Source organism: Eubalaena glacialis, chromosome 5 (assembly GCF_028564815.1).
Source record: "Eubalaena glacialis isolate mEubGla1 chromosome 5, mEubGla1.1.hap2.+ XY, whole genome shotgun sequence".
Taxonomy (NCBI): Eukaryota; Metazoa; Chordata; class Mammalia; order Artiodactyla; family Balaenidae; genus Eubalaena; species Eubalaena glacialis.
Window position 1 is genome coordinate 137,463,595 of NC_083720.1, and position 20,816 is coordinate 137,484,410.

Below are 20,816 nucleotides of genomic sequence, written 5' to 3' on the forward strand. Positions count from 1 at the left end.
TTAAGTCAACTATACTTCAATAAAAAAGTAAAATGAAATAAGTGAAATTAATTTTAATATATTTAAACCAGTATATCCAAAGTATTATCATTTCAACATGTACTCAAAAATAAAACAACTGTAATATTACTCAGCCATAAAAAAGAATGAAATAATGCCATTTGCAGCAACATGGACGGACCTAGAGATTTTCATCCTAAGTGAAATAAGTCAGAGAAAGACAAATATCATATGATATCACTCATATACTTTATATGTGGAATCTAAACAAGTGATACAAATGAACTTATTTGCAAAACAGAAATAGACTCACAGGAGTAGAAAACAAGCTTATAGTTACCAAAACGGAAAGCAGGGGGAGGGATAAATTAGGAGTTTGGGATTAACAGATATACACTACTGTATATAAAATAAACAACAAGGACCTACTGTATAGCCCAGGGAATTCTACTCAATACTCTGTAATGACCTATATGGGAAAAGAATCTGAAAAAGAGTGGATATATGTATATGTATAACTGATTCACTTTGCCGTCCACTTGAAGCTAACACAAGATTGTAAATCAACTACACTTCAGTTAAAAATCAATAAATAAACAGTTGTTAATGAGATCTTTTACATTCTTTTTATTCCTATTAAGTGTTTTAAATCCAGTGTATATTTTACACCTACTAGCACATCTCGGTTTTAATTAACCACCTTTCAGATGCCCAGTAGCTGGGGCCTACTGTATTAGGCAGTGCTCTTATAAAACACAATACTTAGCACGGTGCTTGGTTCATACTTAGCGGTTGACAAAATTAATATTCATTTTAAATCATCAAAAATTGGGTAGACTAACATTTGACTGTGTGTTTGCATATCCTGCCGCATGGGAAGATGCCTCAGATCTGGTTATTTCTGTTTCAAAGGAATAAAGAGCTGACTTTAATGTTCTTGGTTGTTCCCTGTAAGGTGGCCTCTGGGTTTCAGAATGAGGTCAGTCTGGGGGTTTATGGTTGCCTTTTCTTTGGGGGGTGGGAAAGGGGAAACTCAGTGTGCTTCAAGGGCTGCGTGCCTGTCTCTGTTTTTTTGGCTCTTCTCTGTTTAATTATTTGGAGCTGGAACAACTTGATTTTAAAGCAAAACATATGGGCTGAGAGTAATTGGGAGGACATTTACTGGTGATGGAGCAGCAAAGGTATGTACGGGTTTAGGCCCTGGCCCTGCGGCACTCACTTAGCTATTGACGGCTTTCCTGGACTTCAAATTCAGTGTTCTTTCTCCAAATTCTCAAACCTTGTTTGGAAAGTCACAGTTAAGGCAGGAAATATTGGAGCAAGATTATAAAGGAAATTGTGAGTCTTCTTTAGGTCCTGATTTTTGTCTCTTCTTTGATGAAAACTTGGTTTCCAATCTGTTTATATATGATTTGGGAAAGAAAAAGGTTTTCCAAAGTGCCAGGAAGAGAGAGGAGAACTCCATACAAAGAGGAGAAAGTTGACCCACCACTGACGTTTTCTGTTTTCCGCTTTCCTCCATTGATGACACCAGCACGGGGAACGTCTGTTCTACAACCAGTTCTTAATGTGAAGGCAAGGTTTTCATCTCTTTTTACCTCCTCAACTTCCCTTTGCTTCCTGGGGAGGGAATATATGATGCCCATGTCAGATCCCATATAATTCTAACCTGAATGCCTCTACTTTCTGTCCCATAGGGGAAAAGGGGGACGTGTCAAAACTGGTAAGAACACGTACGTTGATGTTTAGACTCATCTTGGTTCAAATCTCTGCTTTTCCACTCGGAAGCTGTGTGCCTTTGAGAGGATTAAACTCTCTCAGCCTCATGTTTCTCATTCTTAAAATGGGGTTAGTAATAGTGCCTATTTCAGAACAAAATTATTGTGACGCTTAAGAGAGACACGGCATATAAAGCACTAAGCAGAGTGCCTGGAAAGTAATAAAGAGAAGTTTAATATTAGCGATGAGGCAGGGGCCCTCAGCAATGATACGTCCACCCTCTTCGACAGCAAGAGGGACAGTGGACCACTACGTGCTCTGCCACAACATCTCACCCATTGCTTGAGCTGACACTGTGATTAAATACTGCATCAGGGAAGTGACCGAACCTTTGTCCACAAAGAGCTTTAGCATCAGAAAGTCTTGCATTTCACTGGGCTGTGTTTGATGTCAATGTGGATGAAGTTAAGCACTCCGTGTCTTCTAAGGTCTGAAGGGCTCCTGTGTGTGCACTTGTCCCTTGTTACCCTGCTGTGCCTAGGACCTATGAATATGAGAGTGACGTGCTGAATTGCTTTATTTGTGTACTACAGAGTCCCCAAAACCTTTTGAGTCATTAGGGGGACTGGTGCATTTGTGGCTTCAGATCAAAATAGCATTCTGGCCTGGGCAGTAGAGGGCCTGAGCGTAGTGGGTTTTTTTGTTGGGATGTTGAAGACAAATTTTTCTGAACACTTTTCAAACCTCTATGAGCAAGGGTAGGAAAAAAGGGGTCCTCGGTTTTTGCTAAATCAAGGACACATTGCTGAGCTTTTCTGTGTAGGGACTCAGAAGGCATTGAATGCTATCTCACTACAGTGTCAGATATTGTCTGGGGATTTGGAAGGTTCTGCTTTTAAAGACACCACCACCTTTTCAGAGCAGTCATTCCTTTGTGTTTTTTGCAGTCCCCTCTTTTCCCTCTCCTCCTGCTGTTTTCCCAGCCCTTTCGGATTTATTAGCCATTGCCTACAAAGTGTCAGTAACTCCCCGCTGCGAATGGCTAAGACCTCGCCAGGTGGACCCTTCTCAGATTTCCCTGAAACTGGAGAGAGTAACCACCCTCACTCTTGTTTTCTCCACGCCCCTCTCTCAGCGGACAGCTTCCCTGACATTTAACTTGATCAAGATGTTAGTAAAATAAACAGCTGCCGTGAGACTGAAACTGCTTGTCAACCTGCCCACCCTCTTTTCACTTCACTGTTTGGAGAGGAAACTCAGAGCTGCTGTGGATAATAAAGATGAGGACTAAGATGTGTCTTTCTTCGTGGCCAGTTAACACCCAGTGCTGATCACTGAGCTCTTAGTGGGTGGCCAGCCCTGTGCAACGTGTCACCAAACCTGTGAAACTCTGATTGTAAGATACACTATTATTTTAGGTACAATCAAGGGGAAAAAAAGCAAACTATGAGCCATCATCGATTTTAAGACACATCCCAATTTCAGAGATGTTAAAATGTGGTGGGAAAATGTGTATCCTAAAGCTTTGAGACGGAATACAGTGAGAACTAATTAAAATGGATCGTCCCCCTGGTTACTGACTGCTCCCCTCCCCAGCCCCATACTCAGTGCAGCTGATGGAAGGCTGAGGGAGTCTGTGTGTTTTTCAACTCAATCTCAGGTGTCATTTGTGTACTCTGTGTTATGCATGAAGTTATAGCACTGAGTTGAGACCAGGCCGAGTCATGGAAGCCCTCTCAACTGCAATATAAGTATTTTAAGTTTCCGACAAACAGAAGAATCCAGGTGTTTTCTTTGGGTCACCCTGGACTTGATAAGGTTCACGGTCCCTTTTATTTATTTATTTATTTATTTATTTAGTTGCACCGGGTCTTAGTTGTGGCAGGTGGGCTATTTAGTTGTGGCATGCGTGTGGGATCTAGTTCCCTGACCAGGGATCAAACCCGGGCCCCCCTGCATTGGGAGCGCGGAGTCTTATCCACTGCGCCACCAGAGAGGTCCCTCATGTTCCCTTTTGAAGGAGTGATAAAGAGCTTGCTGAGGGACACTGGAGACTTCGGCATGCCCTCCCTGCCCCGGCCCATTCATGGTGGCATGATGGCGAGGAGAGAATCTCCAGCTCTTCTAAATTCATGCCCCTAGTTATCCATTTTCTAGTGAACATCATGCTCAGATTTACTCACTGTTTCCTCTCCTATCCAAAAGGCAGTGTTAAACATTATTGATGACTTTAATTTTACTCGAGTCTACCTAATTATTATTCTTCATGATCTGTTAAGCATTAAGCTTAACATTAACAGTAAGCAGGTACCCTTCTTAATACTGTAATAACTTTAATCAAGGGGATGATGGTATTTCTTTTCCTGTTAAAGACCGTTAGTCAGGTTTTAGAGAAAACTATTTCTCAGCAGGTAAAGTAACCAAAAAATTGATTGAAAACTTTGTTTGTACTCGTAAAAACATGGCATTTACCTTCATACTTACACCACTTTCTCCCTTTTTTTCAGTTTTTGGGAATAGCATTTCTTGGAATTGGACTGTGGGCGTGGAATGAAAAAGTAAGTTAAACATTAAAATGCACACATTTTGGTTGTAAGAAGCTGCACATTATATGCTGTCTCTTTTTCCTCTTCGACAACTGCCAAGTATATGGAAACATGGCTCTTTAATGAAAAAGTACTCTTGGAAGATAACGTCACAGTTCAAAGACTCTTTAAGAATGGAGCTTAAACTGGTCACTCTACAAGAATTTCAGTAATGCTTATAAATGCTTATACTTCAAGCACCTGTAGCCTTTTTTCTCTTTTACTTTTTAAAAAACCCTTTGGAAGATTATTCAGTCCATAAAAAGGGTATTTTAGTGTGAGCATTAGGTGCTGAGTGTTAGCATGCGGTATGTATGAAGGAAGCGAGATATAATTCATGTTTGAATATTAGATAAACTTATCACTGTTGCTAAAGAATGTGAACACTTGTCTGCTGATTGAAAGTGTTAAGGAATATTCAAACTTTGTAATCAAATACAGCACAGAAAGGGATAAATCTGGCAGGAGAAGGCTGCATGAAGATACAATGTTCTGGGTGGTTTATTCTGTAAACAACACACTCAGGGCACCACTGCCTTGTGTCCATTCCTCCACTTCACTTCCCATCCATACCTTTTAATTTTTTCTCTGCAACTTCTGCTGAAGCCAAGCAGTGGAATTCAAATATAAACACAAACTCCTTTTTTCTTCCTTCTTTGGATGTGAGATCACTGGCAGCATTTTATCTGTTCTGGTATTTGGCTACACAGTGAAGCTTTATTATCTCCCACCTGTGAGAGTGAGTGAGTGGATGGATTGTTTAAAAGTTGTAAACTAAGACATTGGCTGAAATTTTCCCAGAAGACCATTCTCTTATCACTTTGGTATTTCACCCTCTGAGCTTGACCAAGGCCCAAAGTCAGGAGTTCCTTTGAAGTATTACATGTACTAAGAAAGAAGAGAAAAACTACGAAAGTCCAGCAAACAAAAGCCTTTCAGACGTAGGAAGGAATTTCCACAAGTAAAACAATGTTTAGATAGACTGCATCCAATAAATTCAAAATAAATCCAGAGTTTTGAAATTGAACCACCCTCTGTTTATTTACGTAATATTTCTACAGAGTGTGAAATGTTTTATGGAAAATGAACCACCTTCCAGCCACCTTATGAGGAAGGGCGGGGATTATACATCAAGGGAGACAAATTACGTTCCGAAAACAGAGATAGTTTTATCTCTAGAAACTGTTCTGTTGAATACTGGCCTTCTTCTGGATTATGATCAGCTTCTGCCTCAATCCCCTTGTAAGCTCGGAGATTTGTATGGGTGGAATCTCAGAAATTCCACTTTTAGAAGCCCTCTGTTTGGTTCAGTGACAGATCATATAGCTCTTTATAACTCTCCTTTAATCATTCCATTTCTATCAGCTTTGAAATGATGCTGGAAGGCATTATATGAACTAATTGTCTATTCTAGCAATACATAGAAAATTCATTGTTTTGAAGGTTTTTTTTTCTCTTTGTGAAATATAATTATCCTTTTGTTTCATCAGTTGCCCCAGATGTCTCTTCTCTGATAAAATCACGAAATTCTAAAACTGGCAGTGTCATACAAATATCAGAGCAAGGGAATGATGCGGTCTCTAGGGAAGGATGAAATAGCAGTTCCCTCTTTTGTCAGGGCCAGTGGTATCAGCAAATGGAAGGTTTCTCTGGAGAGCTGAGGTTACTTGGCCAAGGTTACCCAGCTACTGTGTAGCAGGGCTCTGTGAGCTGGGACCAAGCGGAGGTAGCAGAGGGTAAAAGATGCGCAACAGCCCAACTTGGTGTGCGCTGGCTACACGTCTGGGCCCTGAGCCTGGGGGTGAGGATGCAGCAGTGAATGATGCAGAGTCCCTGCCCCGTGGGGCTTGCGTTCTAGTGGGGGCACCGGCAGTAGGCAGTCAACTCGCCAGGAACACGCGCGCAGGTATGGTGAGTGCTGCTGAGAAACGTCAGGTGTAGCGTAAGGGCTAGTTAGAGAGTGGTGGGGAAAGGGGTCTCTTTCAGGTAGAGTAGTTGGGAAGAGCCTCCCTGAGGAGGGGGCACTGGAGCAGAGACCTGGATGAAGTCAGAGGGATCTGCATAGCACTAGGGGAACAGCTTTCCAGGCAGAGGGAATAGCAAGTATGATGGCCCTGAGTCTCAGGGACTTAGGGATTCCAAGGAACAGGAAGAAGGCCGGTAGGACTAGGAAGGGAGAGAGCCAGAGCAAGAAGAAGTAGAGGATGTGGAAAGAGAGGCAGGCAGAGCCCAGAGCAGCCAGCGTCCTGCAGAAGTTGGGTGAGAGGCAGTCACCGGGGCATTTTGGTAAGGGAGTGTCCTAATCTGGCTTTTGTTTTAAGATCGCTCTGGTTGCCGTGAGGAAAAAAGAAGCACAGCTCTAGCCTGAACAGACCAGAGTTCAGATACTGACCCCTCCATTTCCGTCGGTGTGACTTCGGGCAACTGCGCTAACTTATCTGAGATACCCTTGCCCTGTTTATGCGAGGGCCACTAATGTCACCTCATAGGATTGCTGTGAGGGTGAAATGAGATGGCTCCCAGCACAGTGCCCGGTATGAGGTAAATGCTCTCTGGAGACGTGGTTCCCTCCCCTGGATGCATTACTACAGTATGTCCACTCCTACCTGGGGAAAAGAGCAGAACGGTGGCTTTGAAAGCTGCCTCAGATTTTAGGAGAGCTCCAGGCTCTGATCCATGGACCCGAGAATTGGCTTTGTTTTGGGGTCTCTTAAGGAGGATGTGATGTGCATTGATTGACTTGGTAACTGCAGAGGCTACTCTACTGAAGCCCTTTGGGTTAACTTCTCAGCTAGACCAGGCCTCTGATGGCATGACGTTCTGAGGTGAGCCACAGCTGGTCAAGGGTGGCGGCCGCAGGCACCTGCAGGGCAGGTCACACCAGCCCATGAATCAGTAAATCCCCCCAGGGGAGATGCGGTGACATCTACTTGAAAAGAGGACTAAAGGGTAAATCCCCAAACTGGGTCACAGCTGGAAAGATCAGATTTCCTTAACAGATGGGGTTTTGCACTTTTCTGTGTGGAGTACAGAAACATTGGAGGCAAAAGTTATTACCCCTCATACTTACTTAATACCAGGCTGAGCTTTAAACCTAGGACTAATATTACAGTTGAATATTAGACATAATAATTAAATAATTTATATTATCTAACTTCCAAATAGACTGTCAAGATGCAAAGAATGAGTGTGTCTCCAGAGGGAACTGGTTTGGTTGCAGTTTTTCTGAAATCATAGGATCTGCTGTTTTAGAAAGAACATTAACAATCACGTAGCATGAATCACCTCTACAGCAGGCTTGGCAACGTCCAGCCATAATCAACTCATTCATTCAAAGAACATTTGCCGAGCACACGGCATGGGGCAGGGCTTGCGCTGGACTCTGGGCAAGTAATTCCTCAGGGAATGTATGGTCTAGGAAAGGCATGCATATATCCATAAAACATATACATGTAGAAATAAAACAATACATTGCAATAATGCTAATTTGGAGTGTATAGAAGTTTAACAATTCCTTTGGCAAAGTGCTCACGACTTCTCTCTCTCTGGGTTTCTCTTACTGTTAGAAAGACCTTCCTCCCACCCCATTAGAATCATGTCCTACTAGCCTACTAGTTTTCCTTCACTGAATGTGGGTCTACCCTGTTCGACCCCACAGTAAGTCCTTCTCCATATTAGTCCTTGGTTCCTTCTGAGTTTCCAGGCTGAACATTTGCTTCTCTCTGGGTGGAGCCCTTTCATGATCTTGGTCTTGCACCTCTCACCTCCGTCTGGGGTGTCCTCTGCACCAGGGAGAGGGTGCTTTAGGGGCCAAAGAGGGTATGGCTGGATCATGTCCCTTCTCTCCTGTCTGCTGTCAGTGCAGCTTGAGATCACACAGTTCATCACCGAGAGTCCCAAATTGGTCTCAGATCCAGCTAGGTTTCCTCCATCCATCTCACATCTGGCTGATTTTCAGAGGCAAATGCAAGATTCCAAATTGACCCAGTTATATTCTACCTGCATGTCTACCTGCTAAGATTGCTTTGGAGCCCAAAGCTGTCATCCAGCACATTCCCCATTCCATTTCGCTTGGTTTTAGCTGTACTTTTAATCAACCTCCTCCCTCAATTCCTTCTTTTAACTCAGGCCTTCCTTTAGCTCTTTGTCCCAGTGCCACCTGGCAAATTCAGGTTCAGTAGGTCTGGGGTGGACACCGGGAGGCTCAATTTTAGCAAGCCTCTTGTATTGTTCTGATTGCAGTCAAGTGTAGTTATCACTGATAGAAGTCACTGATATGTTGAGCAGGCCAAGGGCAGAACCCAGTGACATGTCACTAGAACTTTCCTTTGGGGTTGACACGCATTCATTTATGTGTGCCCCTGGGTGTCATTAGTCAAGGAATTTCTAATCCATCTACTTGTCATTACATCAGACTGTCTTTCTGCATCTTGTCTTATTCTCTGAATAACCAGCCTAGGACTTATTTGAACCTGGCACTTTCTTATTGAAACCATATGGGTCCTGAAACACATCATTTTCTTACCCAGGTACCCCGAAACTCTTACCAGTAAAGCAAGGACTAAGGCATGTTTTATCATTCCTCCCTTCTAGGAACACTTTCCTCACTTGACTTCCAAGAGATCACGCACTTCTGGGTCTCCTACCTCGTAAGCACTGCCTTCTCACACTCCTTTGCAAGGTCCAGCTCGCCTCTCGGACCTCTGAATTTTGGAGAAAGCCCTCTCTCTCTTCACTCATGCTCTGGGAGCTCTCATCCAGGCTTGGAGCATTAGGTACCATCTGTCACTGATGACTTCCAAATTTAGATATTTGGTCCTGGCCTCATCTGAATCCCAGACTCGTCATATCCACAAGCCTACCCAGAATCTCTGCTTAAATGCCCACCGGGCTTCTGAAGCCTAATAATCCAAAGCAATGCTCCTGATTTCTCCCCTCAAACCTGCGTCTTCCCAATTGTAGGAAATGACAGCTCTGTCCTTTCACCCACTTGGGTGTTCGTGACACCCTTCTATCTTTTCTTCTCATACTGTGTTCAGTCTATCAGCAAACACCATCTGCTGTACCTTGAAACTACATTGAGAATCTGATGTCTTTGCACCACCTGCACTGCTATACCTTGGTCTAAGCTGCCACTTTTTGCCTGTGTTAGTTCAGAAGCCTCTGTTGTTCCCCTGCCTCTGCTCTTGTGCCCCTACTCCCACCCCAGGCCAGAGTGATTCTTTTAAATATAAGACAGATGCTGTCATTTCTCTACTCCAAACCCTCCAATGCACTTACTGTCTTACTCAAAGCTATGTGTGGTGCCCCATTACTTCTGAGACCTTATTTCCCACACTGTGCCCTCCCCTGATGCACTCTAGCCCCCATTCATCATCTTGCTGTTCCTCTGACATCTCAAATGGACCCACCACCCCAGGGCCTTTGCACTGCTCTTCCCCTGCCTGGTATGCTCTCCCCCAGAGGTCCACATGGGTGCTTTCCTTTACTTCCTGGTCTCTGTTCAAATGTCACCTTTGTCTGTAGGCCTCCCTGACCTGTTTGAAGCAACCACTCTCACCCCAATCCCAGCCCTTTTCCCCTCTTCCCTGTGTTTTCCCCCCTCTGTGTTTTCATAGGACTTGTCACTTCTATGCTAACAAGGATTTTTTTTTTCCCCTAAAGAGGGACTTTTGTTTACTGCTACTCTAGTACTTGGAACATTAACTGGCACATAATAGACATTATGTGAATGAATGAGCAAAAAAGGGAAGATGAAAACATTCTTTTAAACCCTGGCTCTATCATGCAGTATAGAAGTCAGTAGTCACCTCAGATCTCTAGTAAGCATATTATCAGTTCTTAAAGCCTAAAAGGAAGTAAGATTACATGTGGTTTCTGATGTCTGATATGATAGGGGTTCAGTGTTAGAAATAGCAAATTTCTTACATCCATTAATTCTGGATATCAGGGAAAAATTTTATTTCTGGCATAAAAGTGGGACTCTATATATGATTATCTTGATTCGTGGAAAAATTAGGGGTACCTTTTGTCTTCCGTTTTGCCCAATGTTTATGCCTTCCCCCACCCACCTTCGCGTGGCTTGTGGGATCTTAGTTCCCTGACCAGAGATGGAACCCGGACCCTCGGCAGGGAGAGCTTGGAGTCCTAACCACCGGACTACCAGGGAATTCCCGTGTTTACGCTTTTTACTTAATTCTTAGGTCAGGGCCAGAGGCCGAGTGACAGATCACTGACAGTCGCCAGCAAGGCTGCTGCCAGCAGAGCTGTTGAGGGCTAGGGGGAGACTCGGCTTTTCCGAGTGGGAAGAGTGTGCTTCCCTGGTCCTCAGTGTGAGCTCCTGGTTCCCGTTGGGCGTCCTGCCACCGCTTCCACAGCACCAGCCCCCTGGGCAGAGGGGGTGCCCAGCCTGGCTTGTCTGACCTGAAGACTCCTTGAGGGCAGGAGCCCGTCCCCTTCACCGCTTTATGCTCAGGTCTAGCACCGTGCCTCCTGTACTGCGGATGCCCTGATGCTTGTGACTAAGTGAATGAGAATATGCAGGAGCGCTGTATACACTGTGGAAGCCCCCCACGGGGTCTCCCTCCCTGAGTCCCCTCTCTGTTCCTCCATCCCCCTCGCCTGGCCGGGCTCTGTCGGCAGCGGCTGGAAGGAGAGAGTCGGTGCACAGTCCTGCCCCAGCAGGCAGAACGGCAATGAGAAGAGCTCTAGCTTCTATCGCTTTTCTCCCTGGCTGTCCTGGGAACAAGGATGAGTCTTCTTCCTGGAGGCTTTTCGCCCTGACCACTGCCTGTAATCGTCAGTCTCGCTTCAGAACCCTCCAGTTGCTTGCTGTCATGATCGTACAGTAGACTCGCCTTGGAAATACTTTCCCTGTTTTCCCAGGAAGGAGAAGTTAGACAAGGAGATTCCGTGATTCAGGCAGTTCTTAGCAGTAGCGGTCAAGGTAGCCAGAGGGAGGTGGTAGGTGGAAGTGGCTACCAGGTCACTTAAACAGAAAAAGGCATGCCTCGCCTGAGAAACTACTACAAGGAGACATTTCTGAGATGCTGAGAATACCTTTGAAGATTTCAGTTTATTACCTGCAATGTAGGAAGTTTGCATCTCTTTCTCAATTGTCCATGTAATCCCCTCAAGTTCTCTGTTGCAGCTAAAAATCTGAAAACCACAGCTATCGTTCAGTACCTGGAAAGTCAGCCTATGATCTGAGATGCTGTAACCAGTATGGTCAGCAGACACATGAAATACGTTGGAAAAAAACTTAATTTTTCACTTTTCGTATGTCCCGGTAAACTTTGCAGAGGGATTTCTCAGGAATGAAAATTCAGGTGGGTCAAAAATTGAGTGTCTTTGTTGTTTACCCTCAGATACCAGAGTCCTGCGCTCATTTTAGGCACAAGCCCCGGCCCAGTTATTAGACAGGGCTGGATAATAAATTGAAACCCCAAACCTAACATTGCGTTAAAATGTCCTCCCTTGCCCAGCGCCGTTAGCCTTGCGCCCCTGAAGAGGGGAAGGGCTGAGGCCTTCACCGCCCCCTGCTTCCTCCTGTCACCCCTCCCCCGGTCCCCCTGAGGTTCCTCTACCCACTTCCTGTCAGGGCACAAGTAGGGGGGGACTTTGCCCTCTGGGCCTGACAGCTGGGGAAGGGGATGCTGCCTTGGTCCTTTGGAAGCTTCCCTGCGAGTCCCTCTGCCTGGCGGTCCCCCTCGGCTTGCTGGACATCCCTGTTCTCCGTGGCCGCCTTGTACCCCTGCCCAGACGCGCCGTCCACCTGCGCCTCTCAACTCTGCCTTCTCAGGTCTCTTCTCACCCCAAGCTACTTGTCCTGTGCTGCCCTCATGTTTTCTCCTGGGCACGCTCGTCTGGGGGTGAGGCCAGTCCCAGCGGGACAGCCCTTGCCTGCCCTGGAGCCCTCCTCACTCCCAGATTTCCAGGGCAGGGGTCAGACCTCAAGCCACAGCCTCCTTCCTGGGCAGACTCAGGCCCTGATTGTGGTGTCTCAGAGCTTCCTCAGGGGTCCCCTTGAAACTTCCTTGCTAGGTTTTGGATAAAAAGAAACCTGCTCCCCTACCCAGGAAGGAGAGTCGCACAGCACAGCAACTGCTTTCTCCAGAGAAATCTCAATTCCCTCACCCACTTTTTATCCACTTGGTTTCACTGAGATGTGCAAGAGAAGGAAGTCTTTGCCTCTGTGTGTGTGTGTGTGTGTGTGTGTGTGTGTGTGTGTGTAGGAGGAGGTCATCTCCTACTCACGTTGGTTTTCAGATTGTTATCAGTAAAGTCTGAGGTATGACTGTCATTCTGACATTACATTTCATATTTTTCTTAACATTTTAGAAACAAGTATATGATGTTACATTGGAAACAAGAATCGGCCTGCCCACTGCTGGTCGCTCTCTTCAGACAGTAGAGCATCGTGGTTAAAACACCGCTCTGCGGTCGGGTGGCAGGGCTCAAAGCCTCTGCTCTGCCACTTTCTCACCTGGGTCACCTGGCAAGTTACTCCATCTCTGGGTCTGTGTCCTGCCATGGATAGTAGCCGTACCTGGAAGGTTTACTGTGAGGGGGAAATAATCCAGGTAGCCCCGTGCCTGGCAGAGTCCGTGCTCAGTAGGGGAGCTCTTACGTGGCTTTCGTCCCAGCGTTCAGCATCTCTCGCCTGCATCACCATGGAACCTAGCGTCTCCTTAGCTGCTAGCAGCTGTAGCAGGTGTAAGTTTCCTTAGCACCTACCTGCTGCCCAAGGAGTAAGCTTTCTAAGTGCACAAATCACCCTCCTCTGCTCAAAGGTCTTCAGATTCAAACCCTGCCCCGCTCCACCAACCTCTGTCTCCTCTCGCCACTTGTCATACTCACAGGTAGACCTCTCGGTGGGCCTGGTCCTGCCACTTTGTCTCTGTACTTGCTGACATGACCTTCTGCCCCTCCTGTCTACACCCCCATAACACACACTGCTAATACCTCTGCCCAGCGCGCTCCTGCTAACTTGTCTTCCCTCTAGACTAACTCCTGATGGTGTCACCATACATTTACTCTGAATACCCATGACTAGCACAGCACCTGGCACCTCTCAGGTGATTCCTGTTTACTTAGGAACTGAACGAGTTGTGTATCTCTGAAGCCCTAGAATACAGTGATCACCTGCCACTAGGCTAGACTTAATTTTTTTTTTTTTTTTTTTTTTTGCTTTAGTTGCAGGGCCACCGTGATCAGAGCCTCTATTACATATTTCCGTTTAAACTTTTTACTCAGGAATATTCCTGGGTATGTCTCTCATCTTCTGAACGTGCAAATGAAATATCTGGAGAGTGGCTAGGAACATGCTGGATTTCTGAAAAGCGACACTTTTGCAAGTGGCTGTTTCCTTGTTCAGAGAGGCAGTCGCTCCCACCACGGTGGTGATGGTGGTTTCCCGGCCTGAGAGTGGTACCAGCAAGGGGGCTTGGTGCAGCTGTCCTCCCCAGTGGCTGCTTGATCGCAGGAGTTTATGGAGCCCTGAGATATGACTACCCCTCCTCTTCTTCCTCACCACAAAAGCAGGTCATGGCCGTTTTTTATCTGCAAGAAGGGATTACTTGAATCTCACCGATGACCTTTTCTGACAAGGAAAAAATGGAAAACCACACATCTTGAAAGCGTCCAGTCTTCCTTTAACCTTACATCTCTTCTCCAGGCCACGAGTTATGCTGCCCCTATGCCCTCACATCTCCCTGAACTGCTCAGGTCCCAGCGAGCTCCCGTTCCTCCGTGTCCTCTCTCTGGATCCTGCAGGAATTCCTTAGATACATGGGTGTTTTGGAGTTTGCAGTGTGGCTTTGCCCTGTAACATTCCTTGAGGATCTCCGATGAATTGTTAAGGGGCACGTTTCCCTGTGCCCCTGTGTCCCAGCTTGGACTTCCTGTGGACATTGTTTCAAAACCCATTGCCAACTCTCCAGGGCCACCCTCTCTGAGTAGCTCATTTTCTTGAAAATGTCCTATCTTGTCATCCTTTCTCAGGTAGGGAAATGCTTCTCCCCCTCTTACTCTAGGAAAAGTGTTGCCAGTTTCACCCAGTGGTAGTTTAGGGAGGGTGGGTGAATCAGGGCCCAGGCTCATAAATCTCCAAAGGGTCCATCTGGCCTGGCTTTGGGTGCACATTCCATTTGCCTGTCTCTCTGTTTCTTATCCAGCAGTTGGAAGGAATGCGCCTGTATATGCCAAAGCAGAAGAGTCCCAGACCTTAGGGGCTTATTAATGCTATTTTTGCATTTCTTTGCTGAGTTGAGAGAGAAGAGACTGAAGCTTGCCAGGTGGCACACAGAGGCTGCTCTGTGCTGGTGGGGAAAACCACAGACACTCCTGAGGTTTATTGGTTTGAAACCCTTCTGGAGTTTTGCTTGCGTTTTCATTTCTGCATGTGTGTAAAAACCTCTTCCAAGAAGAAATAGTGACACTCAGAATATAGTCCTTTATCGCCGAACCCTGGGGAGGGGCTGCTTAAATTCCAGAGATTGTTGAATGAACGAGGTGCTGGTGAGGAGATGGAGGATGGAGGGTGGAGTCATATCCTTACTGAGACTTACCATGTTCATCAGGCCATGGAAGGACGAGATCTCGAAGGGAATAGGATATGGTTTAGTAACTGGAAAGTCATTCAGGAGCCATGAGTCTTCAGCGACCAGAGTGCCCAGTCAGCTTCTTGGCAGCAGTGGTATCCCTGGCCTGGTTCAGTGTGCAGCACCCCGGCCACGTGGCTGCCGACTGCTGGACGTGCTCCCCGCTACTGGCTGACTTCTCACTGCTCTCTTCTCCGCTGCACCGCTTCCGTGTACTCTCAGCTTCCACCCCCTCATGGCCTCTGCCTCCTCCTGGCTTTTGCTTACTCATGGCCTCTCCCTTCTGCCTTTACTCTGAATGCCTTTTAGGTGACTTCCAAGTTCTCAAGAAAGAAGGTTGCACGTCAGTTCCTGCCACCTCCTTTAGACATGATCATCCAATGTGGCCACGGAGTTTCTTAGAAGGGGGTCAGGCAGGGCAAGTGCCAAAGCAAAATAGATTCCTCTCCAAAGCCGTTGGGTTAGAAGCCCCTCCAGTGTGCTTCTATAGCATCTGATGTCTTCCTCTTGGTCCAGTATAGTAGTGATGATAATGACAATGCTGATAAACTTTGATTGAATTCTCGTTATGTGCCAAAGACTTAGCATAGTGTTTGGATTTAACTTAGATTATTTCCTACATCCTCATGATAACCTTATGATGTAGGGTACCATTTCATAGATGTGGAAATTGAGGCTTAGGCAGGTTTGGTAGCTTAACCAAGATCACACAGGTAATAGGTAGTGGAACTGAGATTCAAGACAAGGTAGTCTGTATTGCGATGTCCCGTCTGTCTGTCTGCCCTACATCTAGCCCTTGTCCAGGCTGCCCTTTTTCTGGATTCCAGGGGAAATTGCAGCTGAGCCAGGTGGCTTGAGTACAGGATGGCTTGTGCCAGGAGGAGGCCGACCCTGGACTGCTCTCTGCCACACCCTAGAGCAGACTTGTCTAAGTAGCTGGAATTTCAGAGTCTCCCTTGTATGGTGACAGATACGCATCAGTACATTTTTTGTTTGTTGGCTTTCTAAACTTCTGTTATAATGATATTGCCTCAGCCGTGTTCCATTAATGTGTCTTATTTCTTCTTAGACACATCTTGGTCTCCTTGCTAAGTTCTGAGAGATACTGTCTAGTACCTAGGGGTTAATGGAAATCTCCTATTTTCCTTGGCAGTCATCTCTTAAAGGCTCCAAATTGATATGCCAAAAGCTAGCTGTCTAACAGCCAATTTGTGGAGTGGCTAATTTGCTGAAAATATTTGTTTTAACTTTTTAAATTGACTGCTCTTCATTTTGTCTTTATAGCAGCACTTGGTTACGGTCAATTTGGTTTTGCCTTTGCTGCAGCAACAGCTGTAGACTTGGAGGAAATGAGTGAGGGTCACAAGAGTACAGGTACAGGTGTATACAGTATGAATATGAAGAATTCTTATGGGTGTTCATTTATACTAGTTTTTCTTAATGTAATCTTAATGTATTAACAAAGGATATGTGTATGAGAAATCCTTCTTATATTCTTGACTCTATAGTATTCGAATATATTCTTCTTGTGCCCTGCAATCTTGGTCTCTGGCTCTCTCTCTTATTCTGACTCATTCCTTTTCTGTCTTTGCTGCTCCTGTTCAGAATTCCACCTTCACGTCAACCATAACAAATGGCTAAAGGAATAAGTACATGTGGACAACTGTTCCGCTCCTCATCCATTTATCGTTGTTCCGGTTAGATTCAGCTTCATAGGATGCTATTTTCTGACCTTACACACAAAGGCCAGTACCCTTGATGTCTTTAACTCCCAGGGCATTGCTGCAGGATCCAGGCAGGAGGACCTATTACTGGGGTGCAAATTCAGGCTCTGTGTGTGCTCTTCCCACATCAGCAGCAGCTCTGGGTACAAAGGAGAGTAGCCAGATAACGTTTTGTATTGGTTTATTTTTTCAATAAGTTTGAGTTCTAAAAAGTTGTTATTTAAACCCAAGGACTGACCATTCAAGTCAACGTGGAGAACTGGAGCTGAAATCATGTACGTATTGTCGGTGACATAGACAAAACCTAAAAGTTCCTTCCAGAACTGATTGTTTCATTAATGATGCTGAACTGATAGTGAGTCTACGTGAAGGAGATTATTTACACTGGCTCAGTTGCTGTGTTGACTGGAAATATCAGCCATCTGAGTAAAGGTATCATTAAATACAACACTTCCCTCTATACTCCCCACCCCGCCCCATCTGCTTCCCACCCCCGACCCAATACGTTTTTCCAGTGTAGACTGTGAGCTTTAGTTTTGGTCGTGTGTGTGCTCGCACGCACATACGTGCAACACTAAAGCACAGTTTATTCGAAGCTGTCGTGTTGTGTGGGACTCCTCAGGTACAAATTCAGATCCAGATACAACCACTTTATGCGATCAAGGGGTCTAAGGATCCTGAGTGACTCGCAGAACTCATGGTCAGGCCAGAGATTATAATACTGTCAGGATTTTCTTTCCCTACCCTTGTTCTTTGTTTCTCGCTACAGACTGACTTTCTCCACAAGGTGAAAAACACACTACACGTGGCTCCAGAGTTGGGCCTTTTACAGCTTCAGCCACTAAAGACAGATGCTTATTCCAAATCCTGGTGTCTGAGGCAGGGAATTTCAGGCTTTCCGACTCTTACCGGGGTGGTGGGGTCATGTGAGAACTGACAGCTCTGAGGAGCTCGTGGAGTGGGTTTGGGGAGAAGGAATCCTTACAAGAAGAGGGAGGCGCTCTTCCCCGCAGGAGAGGGTGGTGCCCACGGGTGCCCAGCAGACAAGGTGTCTGCTGCTGCTGTGCTTGCGCATCCCTGAGGATTTACCACGAATCTGAATGTCTATTTTAAGTCACTTGGCAGACTTAACTGTAGTCTTGGATTTTTTTTTTTTCTTCCGGCTTCTTGTCAACTACAAGCTTTAATTATAATTATTCTTCAGCTGGCATGTCCTAGCGCTTCTTACTCATTTGTCAAATTGAGCTTAACACAGTTAAAAAGTCCAGTGAAAGACCGCATCTTTGAGACAACAGAAGGCTGAACTGTCAACTGCCTCTCATTTTTGTAGTCCGCAGTCATTGTTGCCAGGATTATGTTCAGCTCCTCTCTGGTTTCTCTGTGTAGTTAGAAACAGTAAGACTACTCTTCAGTGAGTATTTGGAGACGTTGCACAGGTGAAAGAGTAAGTCTTTTTTCCATCCCCATCCAGGCTAGCCATCCTAATCCTCAGGAAAAGAAAACTCGGCCTTGACTGCCGTCCTTTGTGTTTTAAGATTCGAGTTAGTTTCCGACTGATAACTACCTGGAATCCATTAAAAATAAAGTTTTTGGTTGTCTTTTCTGTCCTCTGCAGAATATTATTTCCTACAAGCTCTCAGTATCTGTCTCCAGCCCTGTCTTTTGCCAGAATGTGGGATTAAATGAGTAGAATCTGCAGTCCAGCTCAGCCCCCAAATGATTGTCGTTTCCATGGAAGCAGTTGAAGGCCTCTCAATTAAAACTGCCCCTGCAGGCTGGGGAGGCTAAAAGTATGAAAATGAGTTTGAGAAGCCAAATTCTCATCCTCCAAATTAAACCCAGAGAGGACAGTGCTCCAGGAATCTACTGACAGTTGGGACCATACTTTTTTTGCCTTTTGGGGAGGGAGGGTCTCGGTATTTCAGGCACAGGTGTGTGTTGGTTTGCTTGCTTTGCTAAATTCCTCAGATAACTGTCCTGTTATCCATGGAGCTCTTTGTGTACAGCTACGGATCATGGAAGAGCGTTTGGGAACAATCTGATTTTTGCTCAGACTTTGGTGTGAATCACAAATAAAAAGCCTGTTAAAAATGGATGAAATCATAGAATGGTCTTAAAACTGGAAGGAACCTAAAGGACAGTAAGTGCCAAATTCCCCTCCACTTTGAGAATCCCTCCTGGAGCACTGCTGAGGGAGGTTCACAGCTTCGGCTCCCGCCAGGGGAAGCCCATGTTTCTCAGGCCGCCTTCTTTGCCCCATGGCTGGAGACCTGCTGGTATTAGAAAGGCCTCTTTATGCTGGAACTGACATCTCCTTCTGTCCCTTCCAGCTCTGCTGCCTCTTTTTGGTGCCAAGTAAATTGAGTCTACTTCTTCCATAATTATGTTGACTTTTTAAAGTTTAAGAATGTTATCACATACCCTCAAAGTCCTCTCCTCCCCTGGCCGAGCAGGTCCAAAACATTAAGACCTTAGATATTACCACCTACGTTTAAAGGCATTCTGAGGGGAGAAGTTGGTTTCCTTCCAATTCTGGACCCTCACCACTGTCGCTTAGATTTTGTTTGACTTCCGGCAATTTTTTTTTGTCTCAGCATCATTTGGGTAGGTGGAGAATTGGTTACAGTATTTCTGGGTTTTCCTTTTTCCCCCCTGGAGTATTCATAGCTCAGAGCTTGGAAATCTAAGAAACACAAGGTTGGATCAAACCATTGATCTGTGCAGTTTCACGAAGGGTGTGTTTGCCTCATATGATGTCACCCCAGACATTAGTGAATACACCCTACATTCCTAAGTGTTTAATAATCTCTCAGCCCTTCATCTCTGACTTTATTTAAACTCTGGCCTTTTTCATAAGGTTAAGGCTGTGCATTTTAGGAGTCCTTTGTGCCTCATATGTGTTCTATTATTAGTATCCTATTATTGTCTTTAAAGTGATTCCTGCCCACCCTGCGCCTGCCCCCGCAAGAAACGCCCCCTAAAACCTTAAAATGGGTTAAAACATAGAAACCCTAAACTCAGGTGTTGATTAGCACTGACTGAAAAGTGCTGGGAAGCAAGTACATAGCTTCCACTTGGTAGAGAAAGATTATTGAAGTAGGCATTCTGTTCTGATTCTAAAAAATCAATAGCTGTGTGACCTTCAGCAAATCACCAAACTTCTCTGGGTTCCATTTTCCTCAAGGATAAAATGAGATGAGTATTCCTGTTTTTCCAGGTTGTTGGGAATGCTTTGAAAAGAAATTGTTTAATATTAAGACTTTACAACAAACTATACCGTGGTACTCTGGGGGTATTTTGAGAGCTCAAAACAAATTTAATAAGAAAATAAAATACTAATGATATCGGGTATTTAAGACTCACATACCTCCACAGTTTCAAAATAGCAGTAGCTGGCCTCTGTAAGAATGAATAGTAAATATATACCTTCCATCGTAAAGGAAAAAATCTCATAAAATTTCTAACTTAGGTTCTGGGTGGTATTTGATGTGGTATCACACTTAAGGGAGAAAAAATTTCAGTAAAGAAGTGGCATTGTTTGTGGAGAAATGAAATTACTCTGGGTTCTTTTGGCAGGAGAACAAACGGGTTGCAAGCCAGGGAGTAACCTTTGATTTATAAGTCAGTTAAATGAGGGTAAGGAAATACCCTATTAACTCAATGTGGGACAGCCATCAGCACAAACCACCCAGGTGGGCTTTGGGGATCTGAGCCTGATAGGGTCTCCCAGGGAGCTCAAGGGGGGACCTGAGGTGAGTTTTTCCCTGGAAAACTTTTAGGGGCTTGTGGCTGGGACTGGCTGCCCTGTTAGCTTTAAGATTCCAGCTCTACCCTATTTCCTGAGAAGTGCCAGTGGTTTGAAGCTGGCCCTTGTCTGGCATCTGCATGCCCTGGGGATGTAAGGATGACACCTCTTGGGTGTTGAGAGGTGTCTCTCTTACACGTCTGTTTTTCACTCAGACCACTTATATTTGGAGACATAGAAAGCAAAGTAACACCCACGTCTTCTCCATACAGGGTCTGGTGACGGTTTCTAGGGGTCATGTCTTTGCTTTATGTAGTTTTACCAAAAATATGAACCCATCTAGACCTTGGAAAGTAGTTTTTCTTTTCTTTTGTTTTATCTATCTACCTACCTACCTATCTACCTATCTTCCTATCTATCTATCTATCTTTCTTTCTTTCCT

General features: G+C 45.2%; 1 protein-coding gene across 2 annotated transcripts in view; it reads left to right on the forward strand.

Moving 5' to 3' along the window:
• The window catches only part of TSPAN5 (tetraspanin 5), a 170,864-nt gene that overhangs the window by 137,823 nt on the left and 12,225 nt on the right, over positions 1-20,816 (forward strand). For both annotated transcript variants that reach the window (XM_061192599.1, XM_061192600.1), the window contains exon 2: positions 4,227-4,277. In XM_061192599.1, coding sequence (XP_061048582.1) covers positions 4,227-4,277 — 51 coding nt within the window. The remainder of the gene's footprint in view (positions 1-4,226; positions 4,278-20,816) is intronic.